At 44.7% G+C, this 17,685-nt stretch overlaps 1 protein-coding gene across 2 annotated transcripts in view; it reads left to right on the forward strand.

Annotated features, from left to right (window-relative positions):
* The window catches only part of PCSK2 (proprotein convertase subtilisin/kexin type 2), a 256,020-nt gene that overhangs the window by 87,523 nt on the left and 150,812 nt on the right, over window positions 1-17,685 (forward strand). The window contains exon 2 of one of the 2 annotated variants that reach the window (XM_044291434.1): window positions 15,535-15,639. The exons of the other annotated variant lie outside the window; for it this stretch is intronic. Coding sequence (XP_044147369.1) covers window positions 15,535-15,639 — 105 coding nt within the window. The remainder of the gene's footprint in view (window positions 1-15,534; window positions 15,640-17,685) is intronic. 2 annotated transcript variants of the gene reach the window in all.

Consider the following 17,685-nt stretch of genomic DNA (forward strand, 5'->3'; position numbering starts at 1 on the left):
TACCTTCTCTTCAGATGTGCCGATCAGTCATTCAGATGTGTCGGGCTCCCGCTGGAAGCCGGCGTCCCGGCTGTTGCTCCGCTCTGCGTCCCACGTGGGTTCAGAGACGAACTCGTCGCTCTGGAAGTGACGTATCGGCACTGAAGATTATGTTAGTTGTTCCTTTCTTCCGATTCAGGCTCAAACTCTGATCGTTGCAGCCAATTAAGTTTAAAGTGCACTCTTTTCTCAAATGATGTAAAGAATCTTTTTCTTATAAGTAGGTCATAGTCGGATCTTTGGTCAGATCACTGGACACCAAACGCATTTCGGGGACGCTTCTCCCCCCCGAAATATATATATATATTAACTAACTAACCATCTAATGTAAAGTAATGACACAGGAAAGCAGTTAGCACAGCAATAACACTGCTGTCTCTCTCAGATCTGCAAAATACTGCATATAAGGACTTCTGGGGAGTTTCTTGTATAGTAAGGGATAGGCAACTTTCCTATTGGTTGCTTGGGATGTTGCTAAGCTCAGACAAAGATATTGCAGCCTTCCCATTGGCCCACAAGAAAGAAAGGAGGTTACTGATGGTTACAGTCACTGTGGCAGCCTTGGGCCCTTGGAAGGATCGAGGCCGGCTACAGCGAAGTTCCTACAGACCATAATGAATATCCCATAGACTGGAATGGTAATTAATTGCAGTCTATGGAAGAAATGACCTGAGGATCACATGTTAAAGTCCCTAGGAGGACTTTACAAAAAGTTTTCTAAAATATATATGCAAATAAAAATGACCCCTTCTCCCCATTTAAAAAATAAAAAATAAAGAACAATAAACATCATTACAGCACCAAAATGCCCAAATTCTTAAAAAACAATTGCAGTTTTTATTTGCTTCACCTCCCAAACAGTAATCAAAAAGTCATACACATGAACTACAGATTACACTGCAAAAAAAAAAAAGAGCTCAGTAGATGTAAATATGAAAAAAGTTATCGGAGGAGTTGATATACTTGTATGTTAGCTTTTCTGAGATTCTAACATTACTTCTAATTAGAATCTGCATTGTGCTATAAGGCAGCTAAAATTTCTTCCTGACCTAGATGTCTGGCATATCTTATACCTCTGTGAAAGACTATTATTTGTATTCCACTTCCAATTCCATTAGCACACCGAGACTTCTCATCTTTCTAGCCATTCCCCAATTTCACATACGATAATACTGGACAGTGTTCCCCTGAGAGTGTCATGGCACTAGGATGAATCATTCTGCTGTCATCTCTACAACTACTCTCATAACTCACACAACTATTTCACTTTTTATTTTATTTTGGAAGCATATTAATGTTACATGAAGGACATCTTTATGAAACACGGTGCTTGGTTAAAATGGGAATGTGCCGAGCAATCCCAAGGCTTTTTATCCCCAACTGAAAGCTTACACAAACGCTATCCCACAAAATCCAGACTTTCTGAACTCCCAAAGATTATCAAGATTTTGAAAATTAGGGTTATTTAGTTTAGAAAAAGAGATGACTGAGAGGAGATCTAATAACCATGAATAAATACAGTATATTAGAGGTCAGTACAGAGATCTCTTCTATTATCTATTTATCCCCAGGACTGTGACATCCTCTGCGTCTAGAGGTAAGAAGGTTTCTACATGAACACAGAACAAGATTCTTTATGGTAAGAGCAGGGAGGCTATAGAACTCTCTGCCTGACGAGGTAGTGATTGGGAACTCACTAAGAGAGTACCAGAGGGGCCTTGATTTATTTTTGGGGTGTAATTATATTACAGGTAGAGTTGAGCGAACACCTGGATGTTCGGGTTCGAGAAGTTCGGCCGAACATCCCGGAAATGTTCGGGTTCGGGATCCGAACCCGATCCGAACTTCGTCCCGAACCCGAACCCCATTGAAGTCAATGGGGACCCGAACTTTTCGGCACTAAAACGGCTGTAAAACAGCCCAGGAAAGGGCTAGAGGGCTGCAAAAGGCAGCAACATGTAGGTAAATCCCCTGCAAACAAATGTGGATAGGGAAATTAATTAAAATAAAAATTAAATAAATAAAAATTAACCAAAATCAATTGGAGAGAGGTTCCATAGCAGAGAATCTGGCTTCCCGTCACCCACCACTGGAACAGTCCATTCTCAGATATTTAGGCCCCGGCACCCAGGCAGAGGAGAGAGGTCCCGTAACAGACAATCTGGCTTCATGTCAGCAGAGAATCAGTCTTCATGTCATAGCAGAGAATCAGGCTTCACGTCACCCACCACTGTAAGAGTCCATTTTCATAAATTTAGGCCCAGCACCCAGGCAGAGGAGAGAGGTCCCGTAACAGACAATCTGGCTTCATGTCAGCAGAGAATCAGTCTTCATATCATAGCAGAGAATCTGGCTTCCCGTTACCCACCACTGGAACAGTCCATTCTCAGATATTTAGGCCCCGGCACCCAGGCAGAGGAGAGAGGTCCCGTAACAGACAATCTGGCTTCATGTCAGCAGAGAATCAGTCTTCATATCATAGCAGAGAATCAGGCTTCACGTCAGCCACCACTGCAACAGTCCATTGTCATAAATTCAGGCCCAGCACCCAGGCAGAGGAGAGAGGTCCCGTAACAGACAATCTGGCTTCATGTCAGCAGAGAATCAGTCTGCATGTCATAGCAGAGAATGAGGCTTCACGTCACCCACCACTGCAACAGTCCATTTTCATAAATTTAGGCCCAGCACCCAGGCAGAGGAGAGAGGTCCCGTAACAGAGGATCTGGCTTCATGTCACCAGAGAATCAGTCTGCATGTCATAGCAGAGAATCAGGCTTCACGTCACCCACCACTGCAACAGTCCATTTTCATAAATTTAGGCCCAGCACCCAGGCAGAGGAGAGAGGTCCCGTAACAGAGGATCTGGCTTCATGTCACCAGAGAATCAGTCTGCATGTCATAGCAGAGAATCAGGCTTCACGTCAGCCACCACTGCAACAATCCATTGGCATATATTTAGGCCTAGCACACAGGCAGAGGAGAGAGGTCCCGTAACAGACAATCTGGCTTCATGTCAGCAGAGAATCAGTCTTCATATCATAGCAGAGAATCAGGCTTCACGTCAGCCACCAATGCAACAGTCCATTGTCAGATATTTAGGCCCAGCACCCAGGCAGAGGAGAGAGGTCCCGTAACAGAGGATCTGGCTTCATGTCAGCAGAGAATCAGTCTTCATGTCATAGCAGAGAATCAGGCTTCACGTCACCCACCACTGTAAGAGTCCATTTTCATAAATTTAGGCCCAGCACCCAGGCAGAGGAGAGAGGTCCCGTAACAGACGATCTGGCTTCATGTCAGCAGAGAATCAGTCTGCATGTCATAGCAGAGAATGAGGCTTCACGTCACCCACCACTGCAACAGTCCATTTTCATAAATTTAGGCCCAGCACCCAGGCAGAGGAGAGAGGTCCCGTAACAGAGGATCTGGCTTCATGTCACCAGAGAATCAGTCTGCATGTCATAGCAGAGAATCAGGCTTCACGTCACCCACCACTGCAACAGTCCATTTTCATAAATTTAGGCCCAGCACCCAGGCAGAGGAGAGAGGTCCCGTAACAGAGGATCTGGCTTCATGTCACCAGAGAATCAGTCTGCATGTCATAGCAGAGAATCAGGCTTCACGTCACCCACCACTGCAACAGTCCATTTTCATAAATTTAGGCCCAGCACCCAGGCAGAGGAGAGAGGTCCCGTAACAGAGGATCTGGCTTCATGTCACCAGAGAATCAGTCTGCATGTCATAGCAGAGAATCAGGCTTCACGTCAGCCACCACTGCAACAATCCATTGGCATATATTTAGGCCTAGCACACAGGCAGAGGAGAGAGGTCCCGTAACAGACAATCTGGCTTCATGTCAGCAGAGAATCAGTCTTCATATCATAGCAGAGAATCAGGCTTCACGTCAGCCACCAATGCAACAGTCCATTGTCAGATATTTAGGCCCAGCACCCAGGCAGAGGAGAGAGGTCCCGTAACAGACAATCTGGCTTCATGTCAGCAGAGAATCAGTCTGCATGTCATAGCAGAGAATGAGGCTTCACGTCACCCACCACTGCAACAGTCCATTTTCATAAATTTAGGCCCAGCACCCAGGCAGAGGAGAGAGGTCCCGTAACAGAGGATCTGGCTTCATGTCAGCAGAGAATCAGTCTGCATGTCATAGCAGAGAATCAGGCTTCACGTCAGCCACCACTGCAACAGTCCATTATCATAAATTCAGGCCCAGCACCCAGGCAGAGGAGAGAGGTCCCGTAACAGACAATCTGGCTTCATGTCACCAGAGAATCAGTCTGCATGTCATAGCAGAGAATGAGGCTTCACGTCAGCCACCACTGCAACAATCCATTGGCATATATTTAGGCCTAGCACACAGGCAGAGGAGAGGTTCATTCAACTTTGGGTAGCCTTGCAATATAATGGTAAAATGAAAATAAAAATAGGATTGAATGAGGAAGTGCCCTGGAGTCCAATAATATATGGTTATGGGGAGGTAGTTAATGTCTAATCTGGACAAGGGACGGACAGGTCCTGTGGGATCCATGCCTGGTTCATTTTTATGAACGTCAGCTTGTCCACATTGGCTGTAGACAGGCGGCTGCGTTTGTCTGTAATGACGCCCCCTGCCGTGCTGAATACACGTTCAGACAAAACGCTGGCTGCCGGGCAGGCCAGCACCTCCAAGGCATAAAAGGCTAGCTCTGGCCACGTGGACAATTTAGAGACCCAGAAGTTGAATGGGGCCGAACCATCAGTCAGTACGTGGAGGGGTGTGCACACGTACTGTTCCACCATGTTAGTGAAATGTTGCCTCCTGCTAACACGTTGCGTATCAGGTGGTGGTGCAGTTAGCTGTGGCGTGTTGACAAAAGTTTTCCACATCTCTGCCATGCTAACCCTGCCCTCAGAGGAGCTGGCCGTGACACAGCTGCCTTGGCGACCTCTTGCTCCTCCTCTGCCTTGGCCTTGGGCTTCCACTTGTTCCCCTGTGACATTTGGGAATGCTCTCAGTAGCGCGTCTACCAACGTGCGCTTGTACTCGCGCATCTTCCTATCACGCTCCAGTGCAGGAAGTAAGGTGGGCACATTGTCTTTGTAGCGTGGATCCAGCAGGGTGGCAACCCAGTAGTCCGCACAGGTTAAAATGTGGGCAACTCTGCTGTCGTTGCGCAGGCACTGCAGCATGTAGTCGCTCATGTGTGCCAGGCTGCCCAGGGGTAAGGACAAGCTGTCCTCTGTGGGAGTCGTATCGTCATCGTCCTGCCTTTCCCCCCAGCCACGCACCAGTGATGGACCCGAGCTGCGTTGGGTGCCACCCCGCTGTGACCATGCTTCATCCTCATCCTCCTCCACCTCCTCCTCATCCTCGTCCTCCTCGTCCTCCAGTAGTGGGCCCTGGCTGGCCACATTTGTACCTGGCCTCTGCTGTTGCCAAAAACCTCCCTCTGAGTCACTTCGAAGAGACTGGCCTGAAAGTGCTAAAAATGACCCCTCTTCCTCCTCCTCCTCCTCCTCCTCCTGGGCCACCTCCTCTTCCATCATCGCCCTAAGTGTTTTCTCAAGGAGACATAGAAGTGGTATTGTAACGCTGATAACGGTGTCATCGCCACTGGCCATGTTGGTGGAGTACTCGAAACAGCGCAACAGGGCACACAGGTCTCGCATGGAGGCCCAGTCATTGGTGGTGAAGTGGTGCTGTTCTGTAGTGCGACTGACCCGTGCGTGCTGCAGCTGAAACTCCACTATGGCCTGCTGCTGCTCGCACAGTCTGTCCAGCATGTGCAAGGTGGAGTTCCACCTGGTGGGCACGTCGCATATGAGGCGGTGAGCGGGAAGGCCGAAGTTACGCTGTAGCGCAGACAGGCGAGCAGCGGCAGGATGTGAACGCCGGAAGCGCGAACAGACGGCCCGCACTTTATGCAGCAGCTCTGACATGTCGGGGTAGTTGTGAATGAACTTCTGCACCACCAAATTCAGCACATGCGCCAAGCAAGGGATGTGCGTCAAATTGGCTAGTCCCAGAGCTGCAACGAGATTTCGCCCATTATCACACACCACCAGGCCGGGCTTGAGGCTCACCGGCAGCAACCACTCGTCGGTCTGTTGTTCAATACCCCGCCACAACTCCTGTGCGGTGTGGGGCCTGTCCCCCAAACATATGAGTTTCAGAATGGCCTGCTGACGTTTACCCCGGGCTGTGCTGAAGTTGGTGGTGAAGGTGTGTGGCTGACTGGATGAGCAGGTGGAAGAAGAGGAGGAGGAAGCCGAGAAGGAGGAGGTGGCAACAGGAGGCAAAGAATGTTGCCCTGCGATCCTTGGCGGCGGAAGGACGTGCGCCAAACAGCTCTCCGCCTGGGGCCCAGCTGCCACTACATTTACCCAGTGTGCAGTTAGGGAGATATAGCGTCCCTGGCCGTGCTTACTGGTCCACGTATCTGTGGTTAGGTGGACCTTGCTACAGATGGCGTTGCGCAGTGCACACTTGATTTTATCGGATACTTGGTTGTGCAGGGAAGGCACGGCTCTCTTGGAGAAGTAGTGCCGGCTGGGAACAACATACTGTGGGACAGCAAGCGACATGAGCTGTTTGAAGCTGTCTGTGTCCACCAGCCTAAATGACAGCATTTCATAGGCCAGTAGTTTAGAAATGCTGGCATTCAGGGCCAGGGATCGAGGGTGGCTAGGTGGGAATTTACGCTTTCTATCAAATGTTTGTGAGATGGAGAGCTGAACGCTGGCGTGTGACATGGTTGAGACGCTTGGTGACGGAGGTGGTGGTGGTGGTGTTGGTGGTACATCCCCTGTTTGCTGGGCGGCAGGTGCCAACGTTCCTCCAGAGGCGGAGGAAGAGGCCGAGGCGGCAGCAGCAGAATAGGCCGAGGCGGCAGCAGCAGAAGAGGTAGCAGGGGGAGCCTGAGTGACTTCCTTGGTTTTAAGGTCTTTACTCCACTGCAGTTCATGCTTTGCATGCAGGTGCCTGGTCATGCAGGTTGTGCTCAGGTTCAGAACGTTAATGCCTCGCTTCAGGCTCTGATGGCACAGCGTGCAAACCACTCGGGTCTTGTCGTCAGCACATTGTTTGAAGAAGTGCCATGCCAGGGAACTCCTTGAAGCTGCCTTTGGGGTGCTCGGTCCCAGATGGCGGCGGTCAGTAGCAGGCGGAGTCTCTTGGCGGCGGGTGTTCTGCTTTTGCCCACTGCTCCCTCTTTTGCTACGCTGTTGGCTCGGTCTCACCACTGCCTCTTCCTCCGAACTGTGAAAGTCAGTGGCACGACCTTCATTCCATGTGGGGTCTAGGACCTCATCGTCCCCTGCATCGTCTTCCACCCAGTCTTGATCCCTGACCTCCTGTTCAGTCTGCACACTGCAGAAAGACGCAGCAGTTGGCACCTGTGTTTCGTCATCATCAGAGACATGCTGAGGTGGTATTCCCATGTCCTCATCATCAGGAAACATAAGTGGTTGTGCGTCAGTGCATTCTATGTCTTTCACCGCTGGGGAAGGGCTAGGTGGATGCCCTTGGGAAACCCTGCCAGCGGAGTCTTCAAACAGCATAAGAGACTGCTGCATAACTTGAGGCTGAGACAGTTTCCCTGGTATGCATGGGGGTGATGTGACAGACTGATGGGGTTGGTTTTCAGGCGCCATCTGTGCGCTTTCTGCAGAAGACTGGGTGGGAGATAATGTGAACGTGCTGGATCCACTGTCGGCCACCCAATTGACTAATGCCTGTACCTGCTCAGGCCTTACCATCCTTAGAACGGCATTGGGCCCCACCATATATCGCTGTAAATTCTGGCGGCTACTGGGACCTGAGGTAGTTGGTACACTAGGACGTGTGGATGTGGCAGAACGGCCACGTCCTCTCCCAGCACCAGAGGGTCCACTAACACCACCACGACCATGTCCACGTCCGCGTCCCTTACTAGATGTTTTTCTCATTGTTATGGTTCACCACAACAACAAATATATTATTTGGCCCAATGTATTGTATTCAAATTCAGCGGGATATAAATTTGAGGCCTAGTATTTAGGCGCTGGGTGACCGGTATGGATTTAGTGACAGAATTAGACTTGGAAATGCACAGAAGCGTGTGTGTGAAGTTATTCTGAATGACCCTATGTGCACCTTGAATATTATATACCCTTTTTGGGATAGATTTCAAATAGCTCTGATATAGCAGGAACCACTAAATTATGAAATTGCTAAATTGGGAATTGTATTTCAACCCAGAACAAAAAATGTGCTTTGACGGACACTAAATATCTTGCCCAGCAACAACAGTACAGCGGTAACGAGAGATTTAGCAGGATATAAATTTGAGGCCTAGTATTTAGGCGCTGGGTGACAGGTATGGGTTTAGTGACAGAATTAGACTTGGAAATACACAGTAGAGGGTGTGTGTGAAGTTATTCTGAATGACCCTATGTGCACCTTGAATATTATATACCCTTTTTGGGATAGATTTCAAATAGCTCTGATATAGCAGGAACCACTAAATTATGAAATTGCTAAATTGGGAATTGTATTTCAACCCAGAACAAAAAATGTGCTTTGACGGACACTAAATATCTTTCCAAGCAACAACAGTACAGCGGTAACGAGAGATTTAGCAGGATATAAATTTGAGGCCTAGTATTTAGGCGCTGGGTGACAGGTATGGGTTTAGTGACAGAATTAGACTTGGAAATACACAGTAGCGGGTGTGTGTGAAGTTATTCTGAATGACCCAATGTGCACCTTGAATATTATATACCCTTTTAGGGATAGATTTCAAATAGCTCTGATATAGCAGAAACCACTAAATTATGAAATTGCTAAATTGGGAATTGTATTTCAACCCAGAACAAAAAATGTGCTTTGACGGACACTAAATAACTTTCCCAGCTACAACAGGACAGCGGTAACGAGAGATTTAGCAGGATATAAATTTGAGGCCTAGTATTTAGGCGCTGGGTGACAGGTATGGGTTTAGTGACAGAATTAGACTTGGAAATACACAGTAGCGGGTGTGTGTGAAGTTATTCTGAATGACCCAATGTGCACCTTGAATATTATATACCCTTTTAGGGATAGATTTCAAATAGCTCTGATATAGCAGAAACCACTAAATTATGAAATTGCTAAATTGGGAATTGTACTTCAACCCAGAACAAAAAATGTGCTTTGACGGACACTAAATAACTTTCCCAGCTACAACAGGACAGCGGTAACGAGAGATTTAGCAGGATATAAATTTGAGGCCTAGTATTTAGGCGCTGGGTGACAGGTATGGGTTTAGTGACAGAATTAGACTTGGAAATACACAGTAGCGGGTGTGTGTGAAGTTATTCTGAATGACCCAATGTGCACCTTGAATATTATATACCCTTTTAGGGATAGATTTCAAATAGCTCTGATATAGCAGAAACCACTAAATTATGAAATTGCTAAATTGGGAATTGTACTTCAACCCAGAACAAAAAATGTGCTTTGACGGACACTAAATAACTTTCCCAGCTACAACAGGACAGCGGTAACGAGAGATTTAGCGGGATATAAATTTGAGGCCTAGTATTTAGGCGCTGGGTGACAGGTATGGGTTTAGTGACAGAATTAGACTTGGAAATACACAGTAGCGGGTGTGTGTGAAGTTATTCTGAATGACCCTATGTGCACCTTCAATATGATCTACCCTTTTAGGGATAGATTTCAAATAGCTCTGATATAGCAGAAACCACTAAATTATGAAATTGCTAAATTGGGAATTGTATTTCAACCCAGAACAAAAAATGTGCTTTGACGGACACTAAATAACTTTCCCAGCTACAACAGGACAGCGGTAACGAGAGATTTAGCAGGATATAAATTTGAGGCCTAGTATTTAGGCGCTGGGTGACAGGTATGGGTTTAGTGACAGAATTAGACTTGGAAATACACAGTAGCGGGTGTGTGTGAAGTTATTCTGAATGACCCAATGTGCACCTTGAATATTATATACCCTTTTAGGGATAGATTTCAAATAGCTCTGATATAGCAGAAACCACTAAATTATGAAATTGCTAAATTGGGAATTGTATTTCAACCCAGAACAAAAAATGTGCTTTGACGGACACTAAATAACTTTCCCAGCTACAACAGGACAGCGGTAACGAGAGATTTAGCAGGATATAAATTTGAGGCCTAGTATTTAGGCGCTGGGTGACAGGTATGGGTTTAGTGACAGAATTAGACTTGGAAATACACAGTAGCGGGTGTGTGTGAAGTTATTCTGAATGACCCAATGTGCACCTTGAATATTATATACCCTTTTAGGGATAGATTTCAAATAGCTCTGATATAGCAGAAACCACTAAATTATGAAATTGCTAAATTGGGAATTGTACTTCAACCCAGAACAAAAAATGTGCTTTGACGGACACTAAATAACTTTCCCAGCTACAACAGGACAGCGGTAACGAGAGATTTAGCAGGATATAAATTTGAGGCCTAGTATTTAGGCGCTGGGTGACAGGTATGGGTTTAGTGACAGAATTAGACTTGGAAATACACAGTAGCGGGTGTGTGTGAAGTTATTCTGAATGACCCAATGTGCACCTTGAATATTATATACCCTTTTAGGGATAGATTTCAAATAGCTCTGATATAGCAGAAACCACTAAATTATGAAATTGCTAAATTGGGAATTGTACTTCAACCCAGAACAAAAAATGTGCTTTGACGGACACTAAATAACTTTCCCAGCTACAACAGGACAGCGGTAACGAGAGATTTAGCGGGATATAAATTTGAGGCCTAGTATTTAGGCGCTGGGTGACCGGTATGGATTTAGTGACAGAATTAGACTGGGATATGGCCAAAAAATAACCACACTATTGCTGGTTAAATGCACTTGGTGACGGGCGCAGCTTGCCCCTGATGTAGTATATGGCCAAAAAATGAACAGACTATTGCTGGTTAAATGCACTTGGTGTCACAGCTTGACCAACCACACTACTGAGGGTTAAATGCACTTGGTGACGGGCGCAGCTTGCCCCTGATGTAGTATATGGCCAAAAAATAAACAGACTATTGCTGGTTAAATGCACTTGGTGTGACAGCTTCACCCTGATGTAGGCTTTAGCCAGAAAACAACCACACCATTGAGGGTTAAATGCACTTGGTGACAGGCGCAGCTTGCCCCTGATTTTGTATATGGCCAAAAAATGAACAGACTATTGCTGGTTAAATGCACTTGGTGTGACAGCTTCACCCTGATGTAGGCTTTAGCCAAAAAACAACCACACCATTGAGGGTTAAATGCACTTGGTGACAGGCGCAGCTTGCCCCTGATTTTGTATATGGCCAAAAAATGAACAGACTATTGCTGGTTAAATGCACTTGGTGTGACAGCTTCACCCTGATGTAGGCTTTAGCCAAAAAACAACCACACCATTGAGGGTTAAATGCACTTGGTGACAGGCGCAGCTTGCCCCTGATTTTGTATATGGCCAAAAAATGAACAGACTATTGCTGGTTAAATGCACTTGGTGTGACAGCTTCACCCTGATGTAGGCTTTAGCCAAAAAACAACCACACCATTGAGGGTTAAATGCACTTGGTGACAGGCGCAGCTTGCCCCTGATTTTGTATATGGCCAAAAAATGAACAGACTATTGCTGGTTAAATGCACTTGGTGTGACAGCTTCACCCTGATGTAGGCTTTAGCCAAAAAACAACCACACCATTGAGGGTTAAATGCACTTGGTCGCAGCTTGTGCTGGCGCACCACAAGACACAAAATGGCCGCCGATCACCCCAGAAAAATGTGACTGACAAACGGTCTGGGCAGCCTAAAAACAGTGAGCAATTGAGGATCAGCAGCTCAATGATCCACAGCTGCAGATCGATCAGTTAATCAAGTCCTTTGGAGGAGTTAATCTGCCTAATCTCGCCCTACTGTCGCAGCCGCAACCTCTCCCTACGCTAATCAGAGCAGAGTGACGGGCGGCGCTATGTGACTCCAGCTTAAATAGAGGCTGGGTCACATGGTGCTCTGGCCAATCACAGCCATGCCAATAGTAGGCATGGCTGTGATGGCCTCTTGGGGCAAGTAGTATGACGCTTGTTGATTGGCTGCTTTGCAGCCTTTCAAAAAGCGCCAAGAAAGCGTCACAAAAGCGCCAAGAAAGCGACGAACACCGAACCCGAACCCGGACTTTTACGAAAATGTCCGGGTTCGGGTCCGTGTCACGGACACCCCAAAATTCGGTACGAACCCGAACTATACAGTTCGAGTTCGCTCATCCCTAATTACAGGTTATAGTTAGTAGAATTCTGGAGTTAGGGAGGTATTCTGATTGCCTGATTGGAGAGAGGAAATATATTTTTTTTTCTGATAAAAGAAAGAAAATTGGCTTTCTTGTAATCAACTTTGCAGGCTATCAGGCTAAACTGGATGAAGATATGTCTTTTTTCAGCCTTTCAAACTATATTACTATGTTACAACACTTAAACCCCCCCTCAAACCTCAGTTTACTATATATCTATAAGGCCAAGGTAATCCTTACCTTGTGCCAGGGTACCTTTAATGCATTTCGGGACAAAAGTGGAAAACCACTAGCAAATCTTTCTGGGCCTAGTGGTCCTGGACATATTTAAATCACATAGTTTATCAGACGCACTGAGAGACCTCCACAAAGACTTTGCCAATACTGTCCAGAAGTTTTACAATTTACTCTGTAAAGTAGCTACATAATAAATACATAATACATAATAAAATGCTGAGACATAGACAATTCTGGCGCAATCTAAGCAGGAATAGTAAAAACACACACGTAATCGCTGTATAGTATGTATTAGTGTTGAGCGAATCAGGAAAAATTTGATTCACTGCAAAGCCGAATTTCCTCGTGCTTCATGGTAGAGAATCCATTTTCCCTGAAATGGTGCAAAAAAATAAAAATACATCATTGATTTGCTTGCGACAGGCCGGCGGCCACCATCTTGATTGAAGATCTTGCACGAAATCCCATACGCGGTGACGTATGATGTCACCACGCTGGCCAACATGATGACGTCATCATGGGCCGCACAGGATTTCACGCAAGATCTTCAATCAAGATGGCGGCTGGCCCCTCGCGAGCAAAGGGATGAGGGAAGTATGATTTTTCTATTTTATACTGTGTTATTACTGTGAGATGCCGCGATCAGCTATGAACGCTGGATCTGATGGGTTCAATGACAGGGAGTGACTGAACTGAAGACATCCTGATGCATACTGAACGGATTGCTCTCCATTCAGAATGCATTAGGATAAAACTGATCAGTTTTTTTCCAGTATTGAGCCCCTAGGACGTAACTCAATACCGGAAAAGTTTAAGGCAAGTGTCAAAGTACCCTAATAAATATGTTCCTATCAGACAGAACTTATGTTATGCCAGACATAAAATAATTACCTGCAACCAGTGTTCCCACTAAGCTACGCAGCCACTTGGATGCACAACTTCTTCAGTGCCCCCGCTAATGGCTTTTTGTAGGCCCCTACACCGCTGCAGGCCATGCCTCAGACTAGTGCTCATAATGGGGCTTAAAACTGGCGCCATCTCCTCCTTCTTGCCGCAGTGCTGCTACCAGAAGAGGATGCCACAGCAGCAATGCGGCAAGAAGGAGGAGGTGCCAGCTTCAAGCCCCTACATAGGACTGCAGGTACCTCTAATACTGTATCTGTACTCAGAGAGTTATGACTTTGTTATCTGTGGTGTTAATTAGGACTGCAGGTAACATCTACTACATTATCTCTACTCAGAGAGTTATCGCTGTGTTATCTGTGGTGTTACATAGGACTGCAGAGAACATCTACTACATTATCTGTACTCAGATAATTATTTGTATGTTGTCTGTGGTGTAATATGGGGCTGTAAGTAACATCTACTAAATTATCTATATATGTGGAGCTACCTCTTCATACACTGCAGTAGGCATTTGAAGCCCTCTTGAGATAGAGTCCGCGTCTTTCGAACTCTTATGGTTTATCCAGAGGTGGGAATACCCCTTTAAATAATGGCCACATGGCATTGCAGCTTTATCATGTGGTTGCTACATGGGAATCCACCCTTATTAACAGATTACCCACCTTTCACAATTTATCACCCACCCTAACTGTTCTGCTTAGCAACTGCAAAGACTTAGAGGGAACATAGCCCACAACAATCATTTTAGCCTGTTCTACCCCAACCTTAGCTATTTTTGTGCCTTTACTAAAATACGTCTGTACATTTTGTCGATTTAATGTGCATAGGCAGCTCTGTCTTGAGGACTCTTTTTTTATCAGCATCTTGCAATATAGCTTTTCATAGCTCCATTTATCTCTGTTGTAGAGCTGTGAACCCACTGCTGCCGTTCAAATAATGAAATGATAACCTTGTTGAGACAGATGCATTTGTATAGAAAACCGCAGCACTCTCCAGCCTTGAATTTCCAAAGGTTTATTCACCAGCAAAAGTGCGACGTTTCAACCTGTGTGGTCTTTTTCAAGCTTGTTGAGACAGAGACAGCTGGACTCCTTATGGCGAAGCCAGAGATCGTTATTTGAGCAATGTGTATACAGTTCATGAGGAGCCAATGCATGGTTACTGCTTCACTTCAATCCTGGCGATCCCATGATTGCCAGGTAGCTGCAGATGCTGCTGGGTCTTATCAGACACAGAACCGCTCTGTAGTGTATGCCAGGAGAATGCATTTTCCCAATTGCTGGGGTAATTAGCAGCAAAAAAATGTAATGTTATACTGACAGGAGTACAATTAATATAAAAAATAACAGAGGAAAATGGCCTGGTTATAAATTGGTTAATACTTTGCATGTCTACTACCAGTTGTATGTATTGGATTTAGTTTTTCTTTTCCTCCCTGAATGCAGATTTCAGTTCCTTATGGTAAATCCCGGTGGAAATCATTTTGTGTGTTGATGAGCCTACATAATTGTTTGTATGTCCTAACCAAAAGATCGGATTTCTTGCCATGTTGTCCGCAAATCTTTTCATGGTCCTTTGCTGTGACCCTTGGCTTTTGTGATTCATTAGAACACAGTCACACCATGGGGCTGGCAAAAAATTTTACAACCAAGGAAATAAATCGAAAGCCAGAAACGTACCTGTAAATGTCAATCGAGATGAATTAACATTTCAAAGGTTACCTGCTCAATAAACCTTTAACGTCTCACACATACTTTTTTTCTTTAAAAAGGCACTACAGTTTTTGAGCCAAAGTCAGAAGTGGATCCAGCAGGTTGGAGAAGTATAAATCCTCCCTTTATATTTCCCCTTCTTTTTGAATCCTATTTTTTCTTTAGCTGAAAAGACTGCATGAAAATCTGCCAGGGTGGCTTTTTTCCAGAAACACCATGTGTGAAACCTCTCTAATTGTGTATACTTCATAGAGCACAATTTTTTGGTTGAATACATGGAAAATAAGCATTTATTGTAATCACTATTTATATATTTTATATATTTATAAAACATGTTTTTTTACTTTCCTTTTAGCTCCCCTTTGCTGAAACATTATATCATTTCTATGACAATGGAGCTGCAAAAAACAGAAGAAAGCGTAGTTTCAAAAGCAAGAACCACTTAGATATGCATCCCAAGGTGAGTTCTCAAAGCTGGGCTTTGTTCTTTTATCATTTCACTTATTTGTTGAAAATACGGCAACTTGAAGCCACACTTGAAAAAATTGAAAACTTTTTGAAGTGGAGAACTTGAATTAACAAAAAGAAATTTAAAATAAATATTTTTTAAAATTCTGGTTTTGGTCCTCCTCGTCTTGCATTTTGATCAGGATTGAAAAGCATCAAACTCTATCTATCTATCTATCTATCTATCTATCTATCTATATCTATCTATCTAGCAATCATATTTAAAATGTTCGGCTTGATACATTTAAAATTTTCTGACTTTTGTTCACCAGAAACTTTAAAGGGACTGTGTTTTAAAATGGAACGTCCTGCCCTCTATAAAACAGTCCTATCCTTGTCCGTAAAATGGAGCCAAGGAACAGACAAACAGATGTGGACAGTGCACGGTGTGCTGTCCACAACTTTTGCTGCTCCATTGAAGTGAATGGGTAAACAACTGACCTGCAGAAATGTGTATTTGATGCAGAGAAAAACCATGGTCCTGTGCATGAGCCCTAATTCACATAAGTCAATTAGTGAGACCCCTCTCTGCTAGATCTGTGAAGGGAAGCATACTTAGCTATTCCTTAGCTAGGACTGTTTGGTCCCTGCTCATAACATTCTGGCACAGACCGAGTCTTTTACGTCACTAGGGCCTCAGTGGTCATGTCACTGCTGGCTGTATATTGTACAGCACTTAATAGTCCCAGAGAGAGTGAATGGAGAGGTAGTGTGCATTTTTGACCTGGTGCTACATTAATTCAGAGGAACAGGGCCCCTATTCTCGTGATTAATGAGGGTTCCATTTCAGCATTCTGACCCCCACGATCAAATACTTACCCCCTATCCTGTGGATAGTGCATGGTATTAGATGATTAGATTATTTGCTGTGACTACCAAAACAATGTGAATCATGTGCTGCATCCAAATTAGCTACATTCAGTATTTATAGTTTGATGGGTATATAGTAGTGTTGATGCCTAATATTCTAATTGTGAATTTTTATCGCGAATATTGGAACTTCGAGAACTTGTGAATATCTAGAATATAGTGCTATATCTTTGTAATCGCGAATATTCTAGATTTTTTTTCATCAGTACCCATGATCCCTCACTGTTTCTTGCTTGTGGGCCAATGAGAAGGCTGCAATATCTTTGACTTTAGGAGTAATGTTTTCGTATTGCCGATTTTTGCAATCAAGAAAATAATGACTGGAGATCACGAATTCTCGAATTTGCGAATATACAGTGGATGTAAAAAGTCTACACACCCCTGTTAAAATGTTAGGTTTCTGTGCTGTAAAAAAATTAGACAAAGATAAATCAATTCAGAACTTTTTTCACCTTTAATGTGACCTATAAACTGTACCACTCAATAAAAATAAAAAAAATGAAATCTTTTAGGTGGAGGGAAGAAAACAAAAAAAACTTAAAATAATATGGTTGCATAAGTGTGCACACCCTCTTATAACTGGGGATGTAGCTGTTCTCAGAATTAAGCAATCACATTCAAAATCATGTTAAGTAGTAATCGGCATACACCTGCAATCATTTATAGTGTCTCTGATTAACCCCAAATAAAGTTTAGCTACTCTAGTTGGTCTTTCCTGAAATGTTCTTAGTCGCATCCCACAGCAAAAGCCATGGTCCACAGAGAGGTTCCAAAGCATCAGAGGGATCTCATTGTTAAAAGGTATAAGTCAGGAGATGTCACAGAAGGTGTACAGAAAACTAGAAGACACAAAATGAAGATCCGACTGACTGGATCCAAAACTAGTGAACAAAAGTGAGAGCCCTGAAACAGACCTGGCTCTCTCCCTAACTGCTCAGCCTATGCGAAAATCCCAATGGTAGATGACCGCATATCCTCGTACCTCGACTGTATAACACCTGAACACCCTATAATAGTGAGGGGACACGACCACCGGCTCCCTACACTTGATACGGAGGGAGTCAGGGTCACCTGGGATCCAGTAAACAGGAAAACACAAATGAACAAACAAAACTTATCTGTAGAAGAC

The sequence above is a fragment of the Bufo gargarizans genome, chromosome 4 (assembly GCF_014858855.1).
Source record: "Bufo gargarizans isolate SCDJY-AF-19 chromosome 4, ASM1485885v1, whole genome shotgun sequence".
In the NCBI taxonomy this organism is placed as follows: Eukaryota; Metazoa; Chordata; class Amphibia; order Anura; family Bufonidae; genus Bufo; species Bufo gargarizans.